Here is a 23,958-nt window from a genome sequence, read left to right on the forward strand (position 1 = left end):
AGCAGGACAAGCAGGACAAGCAGGACAAGCAGGACAAGCAGGACAAGCAGGACAAGCAGGACAAGCAGGACAAGCAGGACAAGCAGGACAAGCAGAAAGCAGGAGAATAGAAAATAGGAAAAGAAGGGGAAGAGGGGAGAGAAGGGGAAGGATGAAATAGGGAACAAGAAGCAAAGAAAGAACAATAAGAAATAGAGAATAAGGTATAAAAAGCGAACGGAAATGATGACAAAAATTTAGAAGCACGGAAATTAGAAAGCAGGGAATGGAAGCATGGAAGCATGGAAGCATGGAAGCATGGAAGCATGGAAGCATGGAAGCAAAGAAGAAAAGCAGAAGAAGCAGAAGAAGCAGAAGAAGCAGAAGAAGCAGAAGAAGCAGAAGAAGCAGAAGAAGCAGAAGAAGCAGAGGAAGCAGAGGAAGCAGGAAGCAGGAGACTAGGGGAGTAAGAAATAAGAAATAAGAAGCAAAGAAAAAACAATAGGAAACAAAAAATAAGATATAAAAGCAGAAACAAAAGGAAGCAAGAAACTAGAAGCAAGGAAACTAGGAAGTAAAGAATAGAAGCAGAAAGCAGACAAGCAGACAAGCAGACAAGCAATGACTGGGATGACAAATAAGAAACAAGAACATGATAAGAATAAGAAAACTATCTAATAAGAATAGGAGACTATCTAATAAGAATAGGAGCTATCTGATAAGAGTATAATAAGAAAGAAAGGATAAGCATAAGAAACTATCTAATAAGAATAGAGATAAGAATAAAAATCTATCTAACAAAGAAAGAGCTGAAATCAAGAGTAATGAATAAGCAGAACAACGCTGAACAGGCAAAGCGAAGAATCAACACAAAACAAGCAAAGAAACGTTGGGCAGGGCAGGGAAAGGCAGTGCAGGGCAGGGCAGGGCAGGGGAAGGCAGGGCAGGGGAAGGCAGGGTAAACGCAAGGCAGGAGAAGTGCTGGACAGGGAAGGGCAGGGCAAAGCAGGCAGGGGAGGGGACGGATGGGCAGGGCAAGGAAGGACAGGATGAGAAGGGGAAGAGACGGTAGGAGAGGTAGGGAAGGGGATGGTATGGGAAAGGCAGGGCAGGACAGGAGATGGGCAGGAGATGGGCACAGAGGGGAAGGGGACGGGCAGAGAGAAAAAGGGTAGGCAGGGAAAAGGCAGGGCAGAGGGGGCAAGGGGAAGGGTAGAGCAGGCAGGGAAACGGGAATAAACGGTAGGGGAAGGGATGGACAGGGAAGAGCAGGGCAGAAGAAGGTCGACGGGAAAGGTAGGCAGGGGAAAGGCAGGATAGAAGAAGGGCAGGGCAGGAGAAGGGCAGGGAAAGGGTATGAAATGGGCAAGGTAGAGCAGGGGAAGGGGAAGGGTAGGGAATGAGCAGGCAGGGGAAAGACGGGGGAGAGCAGGGTAGAGGAAGGATAGGGGAGGACGGCAGTAAAGGGCAGGAGAAGGCAAGGGAAAGGCGAGGCAGAGAAGGACAGGGCAGAGCAGGCAGAAGAGGGATAAAAAGGAGAGGAGGTGATAGGCAAAGGGCAGAGGAGGGCAGGGGAAGGCAGGGGAAGAGAAGGGTAGGGGAGATGAGGGCAAATAGGAGAGAAAAGGGAAGGGAAGAGAGGAGCCGAGATAGACGGATGACGAGAAGAGATGGTAGGAGAGAAGGTGGAGAGAACAACGGGGTAGGTAAGGTAGGTCAGGGACAGGCGGGACAGAGTAGAGTAGGGAAAGGTGGGGAGATGAAGGTAGGCAGGAGAGCGAAGAGAAGAGAAGAGATGAGGTAGGATGGGAGGTCAGAGAAGGGAAAAGAAGGGCAGATGACGAGAGATGAGATAGTAGGGAAGAGGGCAGGCAGACGAGCAACGCAGAACAAACAGGAAAGCAGAGCAAGTAAAGCAGAACGAGCAGGGCAGGCAGACGAAGTAAGAAAAGGAGTAAGCCAAACGGACGCAAAGAACGCTATCAAAAGCAAGTAGAAAACAAGCAGAAGAAGCAACGAGAATAGAACTATCTAAGATAAGAATAGAAGGTGAAGATGTGAGGAAGAGTAGGAAGAGTAGGAGGAGAAGGAGAGGAGTGAAGAGGAAGTAGGAGCAAAGAGTAGAGAATAGGTGAGGAAGGGGGAGTTGTAGGAGGGATGGTTTTCCGAGAGACAAGCAGGGCTGGCAGTCCCTTTTTATAATCGTCCAAATGGCACCGAGACGAGGCAGAAAAAGCTTGCAAAAAGTCAACGCTCGATATAATTAGAACAATTGAGTCAGGATGCGCAAAATGACTTCAGTGCAGGTCATCAGTCCAGTCTGGGTCGAACTGGAACGGTTGACGGCCTTAGGAGTCCCAAGAATAGATCCGCGTTCCATGAGACGGACCACAGTATAGTTCCAAATGGAAACTCATCATCTGGGAGCCGTGGATAAATAGGAAGCCGAAGTTCCAGGGTGTCGCCTTTTTTACACCAGGGCTACGTCGATCAAATTCGGCATCAAGTCAGCTCGACGAAGTATATCCCTGTCCTAGATGTAGAGTAAGTCTTAGGCACACAATATGGAAACAGTAGAGCCAGAGGCAGCGGAATGTCTATTGCACATGCACTAAAATAAGATGTTTAAAAGTGTTTTTCGTAATTTTGTGGGCCACTAGAGGCGTAAAGCTATAACTCGATAAAATATGGTATAAACCTCGTCAGAAATACGTACTGAGGGAAATATGCATGCCATCAGTGCCTATGACCGAACCACCACTGTAACTGCAAATGCTAGCAAGTCGGACGCGCATTTCCTCATGCCGGTCCATTCGGATTCGTTATCAACCATCGTCACAAAGACTTCCCATTATTCCGTAGCAAAGAAACAGATCCGCAATGAATACCTCGTAAATGGAGTTGCACACACAGGCTATATACCTTAGACGGTGTACTTGGCCTTGGCTCTCGTGCTGCCGCTGTGTGCGCTGTCCGTGTGACCCGAGAACTCAACGGCATCAGCCTCCTTGAGACGAAGGACTTCCTTGAACCGCCGACCAATGTTCTCAAGGATCTCCTTGCCCTGTGCGGGTGTACGACCGTTCTTGTCACCGGGGATACTCTTGCCAACAGTCCGGGTCCACAGACCAACACGGTAGAAGCCCTTGCGTACGTTCACAACAACACCCATAACCTCGTTGTCACCATCGTTCTCGAGAGTCTCGCCGATGGCGGCCAGTTGTGCGTGGAGCCACAGGTCGTCGATGGGCACGGAGCGCTTGTCCTTGAAAGAGTATGACCACTTGCCTCCGTGCTTGTTCTGGGGGTCTTCCCACTCGGGACGAACTCCCTTCTTGAAGAGATGGTAGTCGGCTTTGAGGCCCAACTCGGATGTCGGCGAAATGTTGTTCTATTTAAGCAGTGGTTAGCCGGGGCGAGACTCCTCGGAGGACCCAAAAAGGAAAACACATACGTAGATACCCCAGAATTCCTCCACAGAGTTGAAAGTCACAACTTCCTTCAACAGATCGTTCCAGTTATCGCCCTATTGCGCAGGAGAGGTTAGTTGTCTGGCCAACTGCTATGTCTGATTCAGCATGAATCCGTACCTTGCCGCTAGGGGGCTTGGTGAACCACAGAGTCCACTCGTGCATCAAAGGATGCTTCACAGTGAAGTTTTCGGGGTCGTGGAATACTGTGACAGAGTCTCCATTTGTCTTCTCAGTCTGTTCCTTCTGTTCGACGGCGGCAGCAACGGGGGCGGCGTTCTCGTCAGCCACGGGCGCGTGACCGTTCTCAGCAACAGCGGCCATTATGAAAGTTGATTGAGGAGGTGAGGGAAAAGTGAGGGTGGTTGAAGAGGATGCAACGGCGGGATTGTGGTGATGAGAGGGAAAGCGGTCGTGTCGGAGGGGAAGAGACAAAATAGCGCGGATGGCAAATTTTGTGTCGGAGAGTGAATCGCGGAAGGCGCAGCTGGGGGGGGTTTGACGGGCTCAGAGTAGGAGCGGGAAGTGGCGCGCTCGGTTCACGGAAAGTTGAGTCGTCTGCTCCAGGCAGAATCACGGCGAGAGAAGTCGTGATAGAAGGGGATTTCTTGAGGCGACGACAGAAAATCACAACCTGAAGTTTTGATGGTTTGGAGAAAGCCGCATTTGGGGACACGATTGGAACTTTACCCTTTTGGGCCACGCCGCTTTGCAGTGCTTTCATAGGCTAACCGCTGCCCAACCCCAGCCCTAATCGCCGGGAATGCCATCTTGTCGACATCATGGTATTATTTTTAGATTATATTTCTATATATATGATGTGAATTAATTTCAAAGTCTACTCATTGATGCTGTCTTGTTACAAGGTCGAGATTTATTCAGGCCAGATTTGAGAGCTCATAGTAGTGCTACAGCCGGTTACTTACAGTACTTAGTACTTTGCAAGTAATCTGAAATATATAAAACCGTCCGCGGTCTAGTCTAATAGTAGCCAGGTCGACAAACAACAATCGAAACCACACAACTATCAGCGAGTACTAGTTCCGTCGTAATTTGTGTTCTTATATGGCACTAAACAACATAATGCTACTTATTAATGTCAAACTAATCTATGTAACACGCGCAGAAAAACCTGTAAATATAATAACCGAGTGAAAAACAATTGGACCAGACAACATCTAGTAATCTATGGACAGCACAGGGATATCTGCAAAGTGTCTACAACAGATGGGGTATTGATAATCAAAGTCACTTCTCACCGCTGTTAATCAGGCTCAACAAGCAGTTCCAGCCTAGTGCTGTCAGTATCATTCGTTATTAGTAGAAGGCATGGAGGTACTTACCCAACGCGACTAGGTTGACAAAAAGAACACGGTACTCAAGTGGAATGATGGCAAAGTTGACTCCTTGGACGAGAGGCCAGATTGCAAGGTTCGCTTTGAAGCTGGGAACAAAACCATTACGCCACTTCTCGATGGGATCGGTGCCTTCCATGATGGCCATGGAAGACAGGAAACAAGTCAGGTGTGCGGGAGTAAAGACACATTGATCCGCGACGACACGGGCAAGGAGTGTAGTTTTGGCGCTGTTCAGGACGACGTGACGCTGGAGGACACCGTACCAGGTGGTGGCAGCGGGTCCGAAGATCGCTGTTACATGTTAGCTTGCCCACTTGCATTGTATGGAGGAAGGCTCCCAGGGCTTGTAAGGGCAGAAAGGGGACCTCAGAATGATAAGGGATTATATAGTAGCTTACCTCCACCATAAAGAGCCATGCGCCCCGTTCTTGCCATGTCGTGCTTATCAAATCCCTTACGATCGACTAATTGTTGGGCTAGAACATCTCCACTACCAAACAACAGCTAGTCCGCATGGGAAATAAAGGTCAGCTAAAACTGATCTTACGTCGGAGTTGAGATCGGATATTAGGAAGTACGATGGTAAATGAATGGATGGGTTGTAAGAGGAATGAAGTTCTTACAGCACTGGTCACACTAGCAGTAAGGATAGGCTGCTTGGCCAACCTCGCTTGATACCTGTGCCTGATCAGCAATGAAATTATTGATCATCAGGATGGACAGAACATACCAACGCAACATTATCAAAGAATAGGATATGACTATATATTAAGTAAAACTAATTAATGCGATTGACTGCGAACGGAGATGATGATCCCAGTGCCCCAGATTTGTAAATAGTTGGAGAAGAGCAGAAGAGGACCCAAAGGGGAGCTATGATAACTTCAAATAATTGGATCAGAACCCCAGACCGCCGATAAGAGCATCAGCGGGAAGTTGAAATGGAAAGAATAAAGCAAAATCATTGGAAGATAACGGCTCCCAATGGGGTATAATCCACTTGTCACATGATGATACGGGATGGGGGGTCCCAATCGGGTTACCTAATCGGGAGGGCACCTTAGGGCACAGGGCTGCGGGCTCGCTTAGCGCACCCGCCAGCGAAATTTCCCAGGTGCCAAAACAAGTTGTGGATAGCGAGAAGAAAGTCAACCTCGACGTCGACAACCCCAACGACACCTCCCGTCCGTTACCTCTCCCCCCCGACTTTCTCAATCGCCATATATATCCAACATGGCTGACGCTCCCCGTGGACGTGGAGGATTCGGCTCTCGCGGTGACCGTGGTGGTGACCGTGGCCGTGGCCGTGGTCGCCGTGGTCGTCGCGGTGGTGCCAAGGAGCAGGAGAAGGAATGGCAGCCCGTCACCAAGCTCGGCCGTCTCGTCAAGGCTGGCAAGATCACCAGCATGGAGCAGATCTACCTGCACTCCCTGCCCGTGAAGGAGTACCAGATTGTGGACTTCTTCCTCCCCAAGCTGAAGGATGAGGTCATGAAGGTACGAACCGATCGCCCGATTACCGAATTGTCGACAAGGAAGATCTACGATTGTGCGCGGGAAATAGGATTGAATGCGCCGGTGGAATTTTTACGTGGATCGGAATTGCAGACATGATGGGGTCAAAAAAGGATATATCGAAAAAGTGGGAGGTGCTGACGGTTGGAAAATTTAGATCAAACCCGTCCAGAAGCAGACCCGTGCCGGTCAGCGTACCCGCTTCAAGGCCGTCGTTGTCATCGGTGACTCCGAGGGTCACATCGGTCTCGGTATCAAGACCTCCAAGGAAGTCGCTACCGCTATCCGTGCCGCCATCACCATCGCCAAGCTCAGCGTTCTCCCCGTCCGTAGAGGTTACTGGGGTACCAACCTTGGTGAGCCTCACTCTCTGCCCGTCAAGCAGAGCGCCAAGTGTGGTTCCGTCTCCGTCAGAGTATGTCGCGATTCATTCCCGATATTCGATCTCGCTTCTCCGTCCGGCCATTATGCTAACCCGGTTATAGCTTATCCCCGCTCCCCGTGGTACCGGTCTCGTTGCCTCCCCCGCTGTCAAGCGTCTGCTCCAGCTTGCCGGTGTCCAGGATGCCTACACCTGCTCTTCCGGTTCCACCAAGACCCTCGAGAACACCCTCAAGGCTACTTTCCTTGCCGTCGTCAACACCTACGGCTTCCTCACCCCCAACCTCTGGAAGGAGACTAAGCTCATCCGCAGCCCTCTGGAGGAGTTCGGTGATGTCCTGCGTCAGGGCAAGAAGTACTAGGATAGTGCTATGATGGGAATAACCTTGCATGATTGTTTTTGAATCGAACTATTTTCCTACGGGTTTTCAAAAGTCTCTTCTGTTGTAGGATCGGCAGTACCGGCAAATCCTGACTTTTCGCGCTATGCTACGCTATATACGGTATTCATGGATGTAATGAACACGGGAACAGTGAACAAGGAAAAACAACGTGATGTCGATCCAAGCTCTCTTTCGGCAAGCCGACGGTACTTGAAAGTGGGTGGCGGACGGGTTCCTGCATTGCAATGCCTGCACACGGTCCGGATATAGTAGGATGGGCTAGGCCTTCAATCAGGGATCCCCGCGACGTAGTGCTCGATTTGATGAACAGTGGCTGCTCTCCAGACCTTCCCATATGTCCAAATTCTTCGTAATGACGTAGTTGCCAATCTCAACTTTTGCTGGTCTATCAGGCAATGTAGTGGAGAAGTTGTGCCTGGATGTGTTCCAGATTCCGCATATGGCTCCGCCTAAACCCACTGCTTCTTATCTGCGACGCCCCCCAGCCATCAACAATGTCGACGGTATCCAGCCGACATTCCCCGTACCTTGTCGTTTTATGCACCCGAGTCGGTCGCAACTTATGCAATCACAATAAGTTGATTTTCACTCGCTTGATGCCGTCGAATAAAACAAAAGCAGATTGCAGAACCCGTGGCGCATGATCCACCTCCCGTGCGTCCCGCAACCATGCCTTCAGCTGCCGATCGAAGATAAGTGCGAGATCCATCGAGTTACTGGATCGATGGACAAGTCACGATCCTGTTGCCCTTGTTGGTACCACCATCAATTAACCACCTTCGGGCTGGTATCCCTTTCTCCTCCACTTCATCTTCATATCTCTCTAAGCGCCGGGGAGTATTACGGACCAATCATTTAAATAAACTCTAAGCCAGTGCGACTCAAGTTAGCACATGTCAGCTGCCTGCGCCGCTGACAGCCTGGCACTTATCAAAGGGGGAAACAATAATCCGACAGGATTTGAGGGAATCAGCGGTCGCTGAGCCGATGCTTATTATTTCAAGGATTCCTTCGTTCCTGCAAAGTAAAGTTCTCCTGACGCGAGTACCCGCCTGAGCTTGGGCTTCCCAGTGCGATGATCGCGTACACACTCGTCTTAGGCTTCATAGGCCTGCTTGTTTTTAATTACATCTGGAACCTCGCCAAGAATATTCGCAAAGCACGGCGCTCCAAGCTTCCTTATGTTGTGCCCCCGTATAATGTCAGCATCATATTTATGATCTTGTTCGGCTGGCTTCTCCCGTTGCTTGCAGAATATTGTCTTCCCCAATGGATTGGGGATATCCTGTACGATAATGTTGGCACCTATCGCTGGATGGTTAGGGATCGCCAAGTGAAAAGGTACGGGAAGCTTTACATGCTAGTCAATTCTGGCGGCGTTTTCTTGAGTGTCGCGGATGCTTCTGTGGTCTCTCAGATCGTCAACGCACGACAGGACTTTCCGAAGCCAGTCCGGCTATATAGTGGGTCTCCTCAACAATTGTCAGTTGTACAAGTTCGAATGCTAATGCTATCGTAGGCATCCTGGATATGTATGGGCCTAATGTTGTCACGGTGAGTTCATCGTTTCGAAAATACCAAGTGAGGTCCTGGACTGACTTGTCTAGTGTGAGGACAAAGAATGGTCTCACCACCGTCGATACACAGCAACAACGTTCCATGAGAAGAACAACGCCCTGGTATGGAGGGAGTCTATTCAACAAACGCAGGATATGATCGAGCAATGGGCGGAAGCTTCTCCGCTAGATGCAACTCGTGGACCGGGATTCACGGCGGAATGTACTAGAGACGACATCCACAAGCTTACTCTGAATGTGCTGTCTGGCGCTGGGTTTGGAGTAAAAGCGCCCTTTAAGCCACTACCCCAGGACTCGCTCAAGAACAAGGAGGACATTTTCAGGGACAGTCCCACCCCACCAGCAGGTTTCGACTTCACGTTCGGAGCAGTAGTGGCTTACATGAATGTGAACATCCCCACCATGGCGCTGGCGAACAATATGTTACCTAAGTGGATCCCGAGAGTGTTGGTTCCATTCTTCAGGCAGGACTTCGCAGCTCACCGAGATCTAGACAAGTATCTACAGAGATTGATTACTACCACAGAGTCCAGATTAAGCGGACAAGAAAGCCCCTCGAATCTTATTGAAGGCATGTTAATCTCCAGGAAGCCTGGAGACAGCAAGGACGCAGGTCTTTCCGACCGAGAAATCATCAGCAACATGCATTTATTTACCATTGCTGGGCATGAAACGACAGCAACAACTTTGAGGTTTGCTTTTGTACTGCTTGCCCTGCATCAAAATGTACAAGATTGGGTATATAACGGCATATCCGAGGCTGTCAAAGATGAACCGCCGAGTATTGGGGACTGGAACTATGATGAAGTTTTCCCCAAGCTTGTCACCCCTCTTTGCGTGATGGTACGCTGAAGATCCCCTTTGGTGTAACTGGTGGTAAGCTAACTGCGATTTAGCTCGAGACGATGCGCCTCTACCCTCCGGTCATCACCATACCAAAATGTACAGGGGACTCCCCGAGCGTCATCCACTACGAAGGTAAAGACTATGTTTTGGAACCCGATATCGACATCAACTTGAATCCGGGCAGCCTTCACTATTCGGAAGAATACTGGGGGGACGATGTCACCCTCTATCGACCGCAGAGGTGGGATGCGCGCAATAAGGACAGTTTCTTGGCCGGAAATGCCGATTTACCTGGACTTGCTGGCCCTGGGTTGGAATATCCGACTATCCATAAGCCGGTTCGAGGTGCCTATATTCCATTCAGCGACGGGTTCCGCGCTTGCTTGGGGAAGAAGTTCTCGCAGGTCGAATTCGTCGCTGCGCTTACGACAGTCCTCCAACAGTACCGGATTGAGTTGGCCGACAGCAGTGAAAAGGGCAGACTGAATGCTGAAAGAGTACTGAATAAAAGCACCACGATTATTACCCTGGCTATGAGGGAGGAAGTACCGCTGCTTTTCCGAAGGAGATGAGTTCTTGGAGAAGCTGATGCGTGATGGCGGATTGGCTGGCATAGAGCAGGATGACACTAATGAATGCCCAAATAGCCGAAACAAAGCCAGACAGAGTAGGATGTATATAAAGAATGTAGCAACTGACAATGGAGTAACCACAAGCTTAGTGCTCGGTGAAAGACTTTGTGATGTAGGTGCTTTGTTAATCTTCTATATGGAGCTGGTGTGTTTGAGGCGGGTTTGTCTGTCCGGCACCAAAGAAAGGCTGTTTACTTCTGCACCCACGCCGAGAAACTCCACTCTTAGCATCAGTGAATGGCTTCCTGGCTGCAGCAATATGTGTTCGTCCGCTTCTCACCGTTGCTTTCTCACTTTCCCTACTTTCACCACTCCTCACCTGATCTTGCTCGGCGCTTCTCGGCGCAGCAACCATCTGTTCAACTGAGGTCGTCTCCATCACATCTCCACTGCTGGTGGACACCAACAGACCCACGATGGAGAACTACCCAGATCACTGGAAGGCTACTCTCCTCGGAGAGGAGTTCTGGAAAGACGCTGAAGCTTACAACCAGCCCATCCACGACCGTATCGAAGCAGGCGAGTATTGAACCTCCCCTCTTCTCTCTGTCTACAGTCCCCATCCCCTTACCATCTAACTAATACCCTTTATAGATCAAGACAAGCCTCTGCACGAAAGATTCCCATTCAACCAAGAACATGAGCGAAACTCCCATGCCCCTGCTGCCAGCAGCGCCAACCCAGACAAACGCAGAAGCCGTCGGTTCAGTATGAACGATGCGGCGTTCACTGGCACTCCCCTAGCAACAGCTCGTGTCGCTGAACTCTCCAGACGCCCTCGTTCGCAATCTCGCACGCGCTCCCAATCCCAAGTCCGAGGATCCAGCGTCGCGTCCAGCCGTTCGAGCTCGCTCATCCGCTCCGCCCTGTACAGAATGGCTAACTTGATGCGGGAGGAGTCTGAAGATGAGACCGAGGTGGGATCAATCCAGATCCTATCTGCAGATGAAGCCACCCCGGAGAAGCCTCTCTTGGAGTTCCGCGGCGGCGAGACCTGGGAGCGTCTTACTGATGACCGTCACTCGCTCGGACTTGACTTGTTCTGGCCTCAGGAATTGGACAATAAGGAGAACATTAGTGAAATTGACAATAAAAGCGACAGCAAAACAGAGCCGGCACTCATCATGCTTGATCTTGAGCAGATGTCTCCTCTTTGTCTATTCCGCAATCTCCGCAGTCTGAAGATCATCGGCATGATGCAGTCATACCAGAAATATATCTGGCAGGCTGCCTGGTTGAACATTGACCTTGAGGAACTGGAGCTTGGCATGGCCTTGCATCCCCGCATCCGCAAGAACAAGACTGGCGATTGGCCCTTCATTAAGGAAGGCTGGAAGCTCAACAAGGCTCACTATGCGGAACCAGTTTACTTGTAAGTTCCCTTCACATTCCCATCTCGTGCATACTAACATAGTACCCATCACCAGCGGCGACGGCACCGGCGCACTCGACCACAAACTCGGCCAAGCCGAATACCTCGACAAGATGGTCATCGAGAAGGCCAAAGTGCGTGCCATGTCTGTGGGCCGCACTCGCCAGAAGCTATCCATCCGCACACTGACTCTCTTTGGATTCATCGTCGACGCGGACCCGTTCCTGCATTGGTTTGACGCCAAGAGACTGCAGAGAATCCATTTCAAGGACTACTGCGTGGACGCCGGCTTCTGGCTCTGCAAGCGAATGAAGAAGGTGGAGGTGGATTTTCCGCGCCAGATGCAGGAAAAGTTGAGTACTGCCAGACGGGTTGATCTGTCGTCTGAGCTGAAGGTTATTGAATTGAAGGGCGGCAAGAAGAATCAGTGAGAAGAAGTATACCGGTCCGGAGTCGCTTAGTGAGTTTACCTTATCTCTTCTGGTTTTGGAGTGTGGCTGGTTTGTTGACGATTTGCAGAATAGTGACCTGATTGATGATCTGGTACTTACTCGAGACCTCGATGAAGGATGAATTACGATTGAGATGATATTCGATTAATGATCCAGATTGATGTTCTTTATGTTCATGACTTTGAAGTCTGAATGGCTTGCCATTCTAGCGAGAAGCATCACCACTATATGGGATGCGGTTATTACCAGCCAACGAATAATGTGTCAAAAATGTATCAGGATTAGCCTAGGGAGAGATAATATGATAATATGTAATCCTCCAATTCCCCCGTCCTTCTGCACAAAGAGAATACTAGTCCTCGAGTGATCTATTGCCAACACTATGTACCAGTGGACATTGAAGTCACTGTAGGGATAGGATAGGCTGATGAAATCCAATTTGCCACCGTGCTTACTAAGACAGCACCGGTGGCTCAGTGGTAGAGCGTCGCACTCGTAATTGGTGGTATGCGAAGGTCGTGGGTTCAATCCCCATCCGGTGCAGATCTCTGTTTTGTTTTGTTTTGCTGATAGCATATACAATCATTTCTTTCCTTTGGCTCTTAATACACACTTGGATTACACTGATTTTTATGCTCTTTATTTAGGGAGGGCATGGTTGGATCTCTACTCATTGGAGATCACGAACTTCTATACTAGTTAAACATGTATGCAGTCCTTTGACCAAACCAGTAACTAGTCATTCTATAAAAGTAGCGTAATATGGTGTTTATACGGTATTGAAGCAAGAATGAATACTACTTACTATACGTAAGTAACACGACTGAAAATACCTACAACTTGGGCGCTCCTTCCTGCCTCGTACTTGGTTACTTCCTACCATCACCCAGAGCTGTGGCCCGAGACTTCCTTCTACCTGACGCTTGTAACAAGTTCGCGGTCTTCTGATCATCTCTTGCCTCGCGAAACACTCTTCTGCATCAAATGTCTGCCAACACGCTAAACAAGATATCAATTTGATATATCGTGTCAATCTGGAGAGAAAACAGGAGAGCATTTCCCATTATTATTCAAATGGTGATGGCTTCTCCAAGTGGCGAAAGGTATCGAACACACTTGCCATTCATGACCTCTTCTTCCCTGCTTCGCTTCTCAGAACCTGCTTGCTAACTTGAAAAACAGGCTGGCTTTTTGGTTATCGATTACAACGCATTTTGGACTGTATCAATAATACTGATCCCGCTCACGGGCCTGAGATTGACATAACAGCCCATGCGTCTTCTCCTTCATTCCCACTCACGACTATGGATCAACCAAGATCCATCACAGCTTTTACTTATATGGATGAAGTTGCATACAGAAATGTCCTTTTATGCGGCAATATCATCATCGAAGAGGAACCTTCTCCGTCATACACGGAACGCAAACCAGACTACGAGTTACCGTCTACATTGAAAGTACCTACAGAAGCCGAACACCCTCTGAAACATGCATACTTGAATAGGAATCGTTCTGTCGGTCTAGCTGCATTAATTTTTTCTATACCCTTCTTTTTTCACTACTTCAATCACTGAATGACTCACTTGATTGTCGGAGTTGAAGTTTGACGTATCAATGCAATGGAAACCCGGGCAGAGAGCACACATATAGCTCTCATGGGTTTGAGCATTTATCCCCTTAAATGCGGTTGATTCCACTGATTGGTATGGGAAAATACATCTTGCATTTATGTACACTGATCAATGGTGTCACTCTTGCGAATCGGTAAGTTCATCAGTTGCTAATCGCTCATCGCACAATTTGTAACGCTCTTGCAGGTAACCGGCGAGCAACTCCCCGGAGCACCTTGAGGTGCGAGGGACAGTGCTACGATCCCTCAGTATACCAGACCCCGACATCGTCGTTGGCTATAATTGGAAATCGATACGTGGAAATCATAAAATTGCTTTCGATGAGTTGCCAGACAGTCTCAAGTTCGCGTTCCCCATAGTCGTGGATGGACATTTTGCTTTTCCCTTCTCTTCGGTCGAGATGAGAATCGACGCAAAGCAAGGCCCTCTCTGGAACCTCCAGTTGGCCGCCTTAATGCTCCCAGGTCTGCGATACTTCTACCAAAAGGCCTACGGAAAAAACGACGGAGCCGACAAGTTCGACGGGAAGGTACGAGTACTTATGGCTACGATCAGTCGCAGCGATGTGAACGTATTCGGACACTGGACGAACAGCGACCTAGGAGATCCGAACGTTACTCACGAGCACTTTCTTATTAAAAAGTGGCACTTCGAAGAAATGGAAGAGTTATATGTGGCACGACATGGTTTAGAGACACTCTGCAAGTGGATTGCTCCTGGCTTGCAAGAATTGGCCAAGGCTTGATGTGATATTTCCATTTTTATGCTGGGCACTTGGATTAGATATTTGTCTGCTCTCCCTCTTCCCCCCTCCCTCTATCTGTGGTATGTGTGTTGTGTTTTTAGAACTTAGATGGGACATCAATAATAGTCAATCATTCGCTGAGAGGTGCCCTTGCCAAGTACATAGCATGTTTAGGAAGGAGAATTATCCGCGCAAAACGAAAATCTGTCTCAACTATGATATGATATTAGCAAACAATACCCAATAACAGACGACTCGAGCTACACCTACATGGTAAGATGTTGACCTCTTAACCGCTCTGTAGAAGGCCTTCGATGTTTGTGTTCCACCGGAACAAGCGATCTAGGAGCTGCATTTCTTCATAATACGAGTAATAACCATAGAAACATGGCGTTTCTTGCATCTAAGCATGGCTTCTGCAAATGATGGAGCTACTAATCAACGCTTGTCCAGTCTGGGAAGACGATGACTGTGCTAGACTGTACATCACAAAGTCTACCTTAAAGCAATCAAAGCTCTCAACTCGAAATATCGTAGATGTTCGAACAAGCATCAATTTTTGATTTGAAAGAGCAGAGACAAGGCTCCCCCTTGCTTCATCAATCTAGTTAACCCCCAGATTCACCCAATCCGCCACATACTCACCCGACAGGAGAAAATTCACATATCGTCTTTACTGCAGCGTTGAATTTGCAGGGGTTATTTGGAATAGAGTATGGAATTGTATAGGGCTAGCTGGGAATTTATCTCAATTTACCTGTGCTCTATTACCTTCAACCCGTCCTCATTCATATCCAAAACGCTGTAGGATTCACGGTACATTCCGTAGATTTCACTGCATCTTCCCGTCTTCCATGGATATAAAAGACCGAAAGTTTCCCTACCAGATCTTTCCTTCTTCCTACATCCTTCTATATCTTTCTTATAATTATTATCAAGAAGAAAATTTTTATATTACTAGTCATAAAGACCACTGGGATATCTCCTATACCGAACAATTATGACATCTACTACGATGGTCACCTGTTGTATGCTATGACGCACAATCGTCATCAAGACTGCAGACTGTACCATACATTCTCTTCGAGATAATATCTCCACATGCCGATATCAAAGCCAGATATCTCAAACCATCAGAATCACTGTGGACATAGATCGATCAAACAGTTCCACGGCAATCACAAGATAACCAAAGAATTATCAGCAGAGCGGCTTACGAACCGCGCCTCTTGAATATAGTTGCCATCAAATGATTTTGCCTATGGACAATGATCCACTCCTTCATGCCATGGCACGAGAGTCTCACATGGAACTGCTAGGACAACAGAATGCGCTGGGCCCTACAGACGGCACTACTCCGCACCGACCTGACGAAGGGCAATTGCCGCAACTGCCCATCTTCGTTGGGCGGGATAGGGGCACCGACCTCACCCTTCACATGTTCTAGGAGCCCTGTTGGGCATGCGAGTCGAAGGGAACCCACATTTGAATGTGTATGGCGATATCTGATGCTGATTTCCCTGCACCCAATGGAGCCAATCGAGGAGGTGCAATGGCATATACATACAGGTGTCCATTATTGTTGCCTCGCCAAGCCATACTGGCAAAGAATCCAGCTATCAGGGAGGTAATATGCCGTCTAGCAATTGCATCCCTCCAGAGAGTGGTGTCAGACACTACGACAGCCGAGAATTGCTCCTTCTATTCGAAGGGAGCTCGGAGCCTTTGACGGGCTGGGCGGCAAATACAACATCTCAGTACAACTTTATCGAACCTGGGATTGGGATCCATGAAGGCTAATGCCGACTTCAGCAATATATCGGCGAGTGCAGACAGTTTCGCCAGGAAGTATAAGCTGACTGGCAAGACTATCTGCAGACAGAGATTGAGAGCACTGGGAAAAGCTATTCAAGACACAGGACTTAAATCTGGGGTCTACGAATACCATAGAAACTATGCGATGCTAACCAATCCTAAGAACATGCAGCTTGGGTCCTCAACAAAGTCTTAACCCCAACTCTTTCCGTCCAGTACTCTGATTACATTTATTTTCTTGCCCTACTTCTACCGGTACTATGTTCAACACTATACTGAGTGATATACCCGTTGCTGTATACTCTTTTACCACCGTGACCATCATTACGACTAGCAATTTCTCAGGCACGGCATATGCCGGTATCTACTGTCCATACCGCAACACGCAAACAAACAGTATAATTGCCGCCCAAATATTGAACCCAAACTTGTCTTTTGCCACAAAATGGACTGTCGTATACTGAAGATCAATGGACATGCTGAAACCGTTCGACCCAGCGGATCAAACAACCGGCAATCATTCTGGCAGTGGCTAGCGACCCAACAGAAGTCGGGAATTGATCACCCAAGCTTTTGCGAAATCCTAGTTAACAGCAACACCAAATTCTCAGCTGAATAACTCCTCGAATACTCTTTGCTTAGAGACCATGCATACGACACACTCCATCTAATGCACCAGATATGCGTCTCTCTCTACTATACCATTGGGCAGATCTTCGATGAATTCTGCCAGCCCTAGTGCCGAACATGCCCAAACTTTGGGCCATTTCTCTATCTTCCAACCATACAGAGATGTTGTTACGAATGCAACATATACAAAAAATCGTACGGATTAGGCTGTGTGTCCGATACATGCTACCATTTCGGCCTACGTACAGAAGCCTTACCGACGTCCCTCTTATATAGAATATTCGGCTCTGTGAGCCCTGAAACTGCATGGCAAGCATCGGGAAAGGATCTTATCACAGTATGCCTTCCTGGTTTAGGATACCCTGAGCATTGCTATTGCCTTCATTGTGTTTGGGACAGATCTATATATAACATAGATACGGCGCGACGACACTTCAAAGTGTAAAAAACGTTCCAGAAATCTTCGAATATGTCGATAATGAGAGTGCCACAGCAATATACGACACGTTTGAAAACAAGGAAGCTATCAAATCGGATTGGCAGCTGGGGAAGTCTGTCACTTGCTGTGGATTTGTATGACAGTTTCGAAGTCATCGCCTGAAATGGATTCTGGTGTGGTCCTAGGGCCACGGAATGACTGTTGGAAAATACAGCAGTCTAATTGTGAGTATTTTATTTGGCTTTACAGAAACCCGCAGTCTCTGATCCTACAGTTTTCTCCGATACTGACCTCTACTTATAGCAAATCCTCTCTGTTTCAAGCTTGGTGTCGCTGTGATTGGGGTTACATCGATACCATCGGTTTAGCACTCCACGGCATTGCCAACCGGATACACTCAAACTTGAAGATTGGGTCCTAGAGGCTCAAGATAAAGAATGTCAAAGACGAACAGTAATTCAAGATGTACTCGACCGGCTCATGGCTGCCAACTGCGACATTGGTTAGGATCCCGAAACATGGGAATAGGTTTGGTGTTCAAACTCCACTAGGGAATACAAGCGGGAGTTCCAATAACCTCCCGCAGGGCCTATGAAGCGGACTAGCGGCGTGCCGTCGGTCATTTTCTCCACGTCCTCTTGACGTACCAGAATGAGGGCTGTTGCAGACGAGAAACGGCAGGCTTCATTCTGGATCCGGTCTCCGCATGTTTTTTTAACTGACATGCACAACATTTCGGCTGCACAGTAGCTAGAAAGGGATTCACCTACCGGAAGAGCATTTTGCTCAAGCACTTGAGCTTGCTCTGTTTACCACATCGCGGTAGTCCAAACGTTGCTCTTTGGACAGTTAATGAACCGTCATTGACATTCGAGGAAGGGATATCGTTGGCATACCATGCCAAACAACACAAACGCAGAGTTGACCTTTATAATACACAAGATATGCTGACTTTATACAACAAGGTCGTTGGAGATACTTGGGCCGTGATGATCAAGGCATGGAAGAATGTGCTATGATGCTTGATGTGCCGTGGCCTATTGACTGAGCCCGAAGGATCCCAACAGCATCAATATCAGCAAGCTCTTAGCAAGTCTCTATTATTTCACGTGCGAGAAACCAGGCACGCATACCCGTTATGCGGTTTTTATTTTCTTCTTTCAATGGACCAGCTCATTGGCACTGGTGGCCGAGGAGGAAGAGGGCGAGGACGCATCGTAGGTATCAAAGCTATTAATCATTGTTATTATAGGCTGTACAAGTTATCAAGGGAACTATGTATGTAGCGCAAGAGAAATGTTTGTCGCACCTGCAGGCGCCGTGGGCATGGCCACGGCCAATGCTACCTCGTTCGTGGTCTCGAAGTCCTGGTAAGTTTCCTCTATTTGGAATCTCAGTATATCCGTCTAGAATGGGGCCAGGAAATTCAAGCATGAATGTTACTGAGCCCCTGCCCGCGTTCTCTCTCTTATGGACAGACCGGGATTCTTTAAGGCAGTCAGAGCCAAAGTCATTGCTGGTCTTGTTGGTGGTGCTCTCTACTCGGTTTATCACAACCTTCCTAAATAAATCGGGCAGCTTCAACATATATCTTTTTTTGGTATCAGCATCCCAAGGCTTTGAAAATCCTTCAGACGTGCATTCTGTGTCAGGATACACTGGGCCTGGGACTCGGCGAAAAACAGCAGGAGGATTTGGTCGCCTGCTGCGATGAGATATGTACTAAATACTCATTGTGAAGCAAATGAACGTCGTCATCTAAGGAGCAACCGTTATAGTGGATCATGGCTCCTAGTCATTAGTGAAGAAGCTCAATATGGAGAGAACTCTCCCATTCGACACGCTCTTGCTAAGTACTTGAGACTTGCAGTGGCATGATGAACGCAATATACCAAAATGCGAGTCTTTTCCTGCGAGATTGATTGTGGTCCTCCACCTATAAACACACATGGCAGTTCTGAAATTGGCCCGGGGCATTCAAGCCATTTTATACCACACAGATGACGGAAACATCGGGCTGTTTAATGGGCTGCCTGAGAACACACTGCGCCATTTGGATACATGATCCGCGACAATTCCTATTACTGCGAAGGCCGCTTTGCGAACGAATTCAGTTAATTAACTGACAATTAACACGGCAATCAATACATCGACATTCAAAAGTGAGCTGGAGATTGCCTGGGACTCGTTCCATACAGCATTAAATCAACGGCAACCATCGTCTCCTGTGATTGACAATCTCATCCTCGACGACCGATAGGCCGTGATATTGCAAACCTCTTGCGACTATCGCTCCTTTTCGGATATACACGAAGTGGCGATGTTATCAATCTCCTCGTCTGCGGAAGAGATACAATAGCCACTGTTGGCTTTACTATCACGATGTTCCAAGCACGGCGTGTGGTCTGCCTTTAAGGAGTATAGCATTTGATACCCACCTATCTCCAGAAAGCAAACCTCGAACAGAGCTATAACAATTTAGTAAAGACGCTAGACAGATCAGGAACAACCAGAAAGCAAAACGAGGACTAGGATTTCTAACCGAACAGAGGCAGATGTTAATTTAGGTACTATCCAATTTGTCCGGAGGGACTTCGCCAAGTCCAGCCTCGCCAAAGGTATGAAGCTGCTAGGGGTACATGACTCTACCGCCAAGTCCTTGACAGTTTCGGGAGTCATCCACGGGCCGATCCCTATGAACACGCGTTCGCAGACTAAGAAATTCCTAGATGTCTCTGGCACTCCTCCCAACCGACACTGCAAGTGGTCATAAATGCTTTTGCTAGGACCGGCACCGGGTTCTGTCCCAGATGCCGTCAGAAAAGAGTCACTAAATCTAGCTTACACCCGTATTTGGGATCCTGCTTGAGAGAAAGAACATATGCGGGTGACATGTTCCTCATGTATAGGGAGAATGAATATCCACTGCCCAGCACTATTAGAGTAATGCATACCCTCTGCCCCCGGGTACACAAGGTACAGGGCTCGCAGAAAATCCAAATATCCGTGGTATGCCTCCCGTTTGATGCGGGACTGTCCGGGTCTCTTCCAAAGTTCGAACCTGACGCAGGACCCCGAGGTGGTCAATATCGTGGACGTCATCCATGCGTGGAAACTGCTGGGGTGGTGCTGGCGGATGCTGGCTAATACCGAGCGACAGTCCAACAGACCACAGGACACTCCTGCATCGGAGCCAATCCTACATCTGTCATACACATGACAGCCAACGGCGGAAGAATACAATCGAGACATAGATGAACCGCCATAATGCCGTTGTCGGCCGCACCACGAGAGCAAACCTGACAGTCATGGAACTGCAAATAACATCTCTATATTACGACCGATCAGTGAGCGCAGGCAGTGACTACCAAGTTCATCTTCCGGGCCACATAGGTCTGGATAGTATGCCAAGGTCACTTAGGGCAGGTGGTTAAAATGGTGCAACAATACGCAAGGACTGTCGGTGGTCGTTCCTCATATTCCAAAGGCTCTGACAACTTGGATGCTACTCACGTAGTAGTAAGTCCGGGGACCGAAGGGTATATTCCTGGAATAGCAGAGCTCGTGGCATGGGTGATTCCTCGGTTCTGCACCGGCCTCTACATGTCTGTTTTGTCGCTCTCCTAAGAACTACACTGGTGAATCGTCTGCTACGCGTCTTTTTCTTGTCCTGTCTCTTCCACTACGTCTGCCGCGACGCCTCCCGCGGTGTTGTCTAACAGCTTTCCTGTTGCCTCGTCCTGCCTGGCGATCACGTTCGACGTTATCGAGTACAAGCGTTGTCCAACCATTATAAATCCCCCGGTCAGGGTTATAGTGGCTGTCGGGCCGTGAACGGCGCTGGATAGCGCTGCTGTGTCTTGGTCGCGCGATCGATACTTGGTCTAATCCAATGAACAGTCCAGTCCGGAACTCGACACAACTACGCGAGGCTATCCTCGTGACTTGGCTTGGTCGGCTTCTACCTCGCAACCAGGTGTTTGGAACATGTGTCATGGCCAGGGAAAGTAAAAGCCCATATAATTCTTTCAGATAGGGACTTGTTCGAGGAAATGACAGCGAAGAATGAGGCGGCCACAGAAATAACAGTTATCATCTTAGACTAAATGTGGAACTGTGTCTTTCGGAGGATCCGGAACCTCCATTTTGGAATATAGGAGGCAAGTCAACCTCCATCGTGCTTGGATAATGGTAGACACTGAACCGAACTGGAAATTTCTTCCCTAAGCGAGAACAGGGTAACCTCCACTTTCGTGGAGGAGATCCCACACGTGGTGCCTTCCGCTGGCCACTGGAATAACTGGATACAACAGATCCCAGAATATGATGAGATAATATAAGATTAAGAGTCGTCAGTTCTCCGAAGAACTTGCCGGGACGAGATGCAAGGAGAATCCTTGGCAATCTTCTACATGCCTCATTTCAGAGATACGAATCCCATCAAAACGACAGAAACAGGCTCTGGGTATTGCGATTGATCCCCGAGAACCGTCAAAATGGCGGTTACAGCGGAAAGGATGTGACAGTTGTCACACCTTACATGGCACAGGTTGTTGGATATCGTCATGCTCGCTTCGCAAAACGAGGCGGTCTTTGGGAGCGGAGATACCTAAAGTTGCGACTACGGATTCAATGCAAGGCAAGGAGTCGAAAGTCATTATAAATGACTGGGTGATCACTTCCGCAAATACTTTTTCGGACATGGGATTTACCATCGACAGCAACCGTGGAAACGTTGGTATGAGCAGAATGACAGAAGTCATGCTCAATATCCTTCCTGCGCGCGTGGGATCCGACGCAAAGAGCATGCCTCACGATCCGCAGACTGATCACTTGGGTGATAGGGTGAACTCGGAAGTTCCATATCCATGCCCATTTGTTCAGTGGTACTCGAGTGATCGAGAAGTGCATAATTACATGCAATTGTAAGTGTCGAGTATTCCGTTCAGCGCTAGCCCCATATACTAATGTACTATAGGTCCGACAGAAGAGGGAATCTTCAAAGCATTCAGCTTTGCAGGAAAAGAAAACTGCGTGCGTTCAGGGAGCTGGATTACTAAAGACGCGGCATGGCTACGGACATACGCATTTAAAAATAGCAGTGCGATACATAAGATCGACTTTGCTGGGCCTTTGAACATATGGCCTGCCCAAAGAGACCGTTGCGGCTGTACAGGGAGAAGACGGTGTCTATCGAATACTTATCCAGAACATTGGACAGGCTATGGGGAAGGGGGTGTCTTTCGCTCCCAGTTGATCGATGTAAAATTCGGCGATTTCAAATCGTCCATGTATCCTAAAGGGTATCGCAAGGTACCCGATATTCTGATCGTGGCCTTCTAGCTTACTTCACTGCGTGAGAGATGCGTTCAATGCTCTGTCTACGTGGTGGAGCACCCGAAAGACAATTAAACATGCCCAAAACTGCATATCGTGAACGTGTTCTGAATGTCCTGAATGAGGCTTCACTCTCTGAAACCCGGAGCTTTTTATGATCTCTACCACTACAAGGGCCTGGAGAAATGGACTAGCGGCATGGACTGTTGTTCAAAGGACCTGGGATAACGAGTAGCATCTGGTACCAGAAGACTGGAACCCTCCGACAAAGGACGAGCAGATTGTCCTTCTTTCGACATACGAGATGGCTTTGTACATAGGCCACAGGGTGGGTTTACTTACATACTATCAAAAGCACCAACAGGATTGTCTGACACAATGCTGCAGAAGTGAAAGCTTGTCGTTGTAGGTACAACATGGATATCAGAATAACAAGATCGTCCATATGCCGATTCGGTTTTTATACCACCCACCGCGTACCCGAAACTGAGACAAAAACTTATTTACGAAATTGGTGATAAAAGGCAGCACACAAAAACACCCTATACGGAGCGGACGCGAAGTGACTATTGTGCGTCCCGAAAAAGACATTGGAAGTTCATTTCTTGCGCCATACGTGACCTGTAATGTCTACCCTAGCTAGCATTCGTACTGATGTGCGCAAGTATGGGCTGCTCAAAGCTGCTAAGAGACCTAATGCTGAAGAGAAACAGAGCAATGAAAGGCCCTGTCCTTCCTGTGTCGTCGTTGTGACGGGTCACCAACACGCATGGTGTTGATTTTCGACAGTCCTGGACAGGTGCTGGCTTTCTTTTGGAGATTTTATGGAAGATGAAGAGAACTGGGATGGAAACCAACAAGTTTGTATTTCTTCCGCTGACTTGGAAATAACTGTCGGTGCCTCGTTTTCTACCGTCGACTTCCTGAACGGCAAATTGACTGATTGGAGGACTGCAGTTTGCGTCACAATCATTGAACTTATCCTTCAGTGACTAGAAGAGTTTTCCGCTCTTTCTAATCAATCAGACCAATTCTTCGTTTCCGAATTGGCGATTATTCAAGCCTAGCTCGAGCTCTTCTTCTCAGCGTGCTCGATGTCCCAGACATAGCCTTAACTTTTCTGATGGTTCGAAGGAAACCACTATCTGTGAAAGGCTTCTACAGCAGGACCAGGGAGAACCACGAGATGAAAAGTATCACTGAGTGATGGGGGTGGCGATGAGATCGAACTCGATACCGGCGGCCTAGTGTGGGACCAGTTTAAACCCAAATGGGATATACCTGGACTTAAATCAATCGGGTGGGGAGGGTAACGATAATGTCCTTGAGCTGACAATAGGGAAGAGGACGAGGGGGCAAGTTGGCCTTTCTTTCG

At 48.3% G+C, this 23,958-nt stretch overlaps 7 protein-coding genes and 1 non-coding gene across 8 annotated transcripts; 6 read left to right on the top strand and 2 right to left on the bottom strand.

Moving 5' to 3' along the window:
- Positions 1-2,571: 2,571 nt before the first annotated feature.
- BO87DRAFT_380672 (eukaryotic translation initiation factor 4E) lies at positions 2,572-4,089 on the bottom strand. Its single transcript, XM_025624346.1, has 3 exons — positions 3,570-4,089; positions 3,434-3,505; positions 2,572-3,370 (listed from the first exon to the last, which is right to left on the bottom strand). The coding sequence occupies exons 1-3, from the start codon at positions 3,771-3,773 to the stop codon at positions 2,903-2,905; spliced, it is 744 nt and encodes a 247-aa protein (XP_025474796.1). The 5' UTR covers positions 3,774-4,089; the 3' UTR covers positions 2,572-2,902.
- A 429-nt stretch (positions 4,090-4,518) lies between these two features.
- BO87DRAFT_344908 (Mpv17/PMP22 family protein) lies at positions 4,519-5,730 on the bottom strand. Its single transcript, XM_025620844.1, has 5 exons — positions 5,538-5,730; positions 5,431-5,485; positions 5,206-5,311; positions 4,793-5,098; positions 4,519-4,741 (listed from the first exon to the last, which is right to left on the bottom strand). The coding sequence occupies exons 1-5, from the start codon at positions 5,546-5,548 to the stop codon at positions 4,698-4,700; spliced, it is 522 nt and encodes a 173-aa protein (XP_025474797.1). The 5' UTR covers positions 5,549-5,730; the 3' UTR covers positions 4,519-4,697.
- A 460-nt stretch (positions 5,731-6,190) lies between these two features.
- On the top strand, positions 6,191-7,432 carry BO87DRAFT_380675 (40S ribosomal protein uS5). The gene is made up of 3 exons (XM_025624347.1): positions 6,191-6,304; positions 6,480-6,737; positions 6,808-7,432. The coding sequence occupies exons 1-3, from the start codon at positions 6,215-6,217 to the stop codon at positions 7,063-7,065; spliced, it is 606 nt and encodes a 201-aa protein (XP_025474798.1). The 5' UTR covers positions 6,191-6,214; the 3' UTR covers positions 7,066-7,432.
- A 684-nt stretch (positions 7,433-8,116) lies between these two features.
- Positions 8,117-10,328, top strand: BO87DRAFT_463096 (cytochrome P450). Its single transcript, XM_025629212.1, has 4 exons — positions 8,117-8,570; positions 8,627-8,661; positions 8,715-9,527; positions 9,581-10,328. The coding sequence occupies exons 1-4, from the start codon at positions 8,183-8,185 to the stop codon at positions 10,100-10,102; spliced, it is 1,758 nt and encodes a 585-aa protein (XP_025474799.1). The 5' UTR covers positions 8,117-8,182; the 3' UTR covers positions 10,103-10,328.
- Positions 10,329-10,578: 250 nt separating this feature from the next.
- Positions 10,579-11,965, top strand: BO87DRAFT_463097 (uncharacterized protein; the record flags this gene model as incomplete). The annotated part of the gene is made up of 3 exons (XM_025629213.1): positions 10,579-10,669; positions 10,757-11,534; positions 11,590-11,965. The coding sequence occupies 3 exons, from the start codon at positions 10,579-10,581 to the stop codon at positions 11,963-11,965; spliced, it is 1,245 nt and encodes a 414-aa protein (XP_025474800.1).
- A 483-nt stretch (positions 11,966-12,448) lies between these two features.
- On the top strand, positions 12,449-12,529 carry BO87DRAFT_t249. The gene has a single exon. It is a non-coding gene; the product is annotated as a tRNA-Thr (tRNA).
- A 1,320-nt stretch (positions 12,530-13,849) lies between these two features.
- BO87DRAFT_319954 (uncharacterized protein) lies at positions 13,850-14,362 on the top strand (the record flags this gene model as incomplete). The annotated part of the gene is made up of 1 exon (XM_025619873.1): positions 13,850-14,362. A coding segment is annotated over one exon (513 nt), but the record flags the coding sequence as incomplete, so codon positions are not given.
- A 7,516-nt stretch (positions 14,363-21,878) lies between these two features.
- Positions 21,879-22,503, top strand: BO87DRAFT_401383 (uncharacterized protein; the record flags this gene model as incomplete). Its single annotated transcript, XM_025625603.1, has 3 exons — positions 21,879-22,140; positions 22,225-22,280; positions 22,456-22,503. 3 exons carry the CDS (start codon positions 21,879-21,881, stop codon positions 22,501-22,503), a joined length of 366 nt encoding a protein of 121 aa, XP_025474802.1.
- Positions 22,504-23,958: the final 1,455 nt, after the last annotated feature.

The sequence above is a fragment of the Aspergillus neoniger genome (genome assembly GCF_003184625.1).
Source record: "Aspergillus neoniger CBS 115656 unplaced genomic scaffold BO87scaffold_50, whole genome shotgun sequence".
NCBI lineage: Eukaryota > Fungi > Ascomycota > Eurotiomycetes > Eurotiales > Aspergillaceae > Aspergillus > Aspergillus neoniger.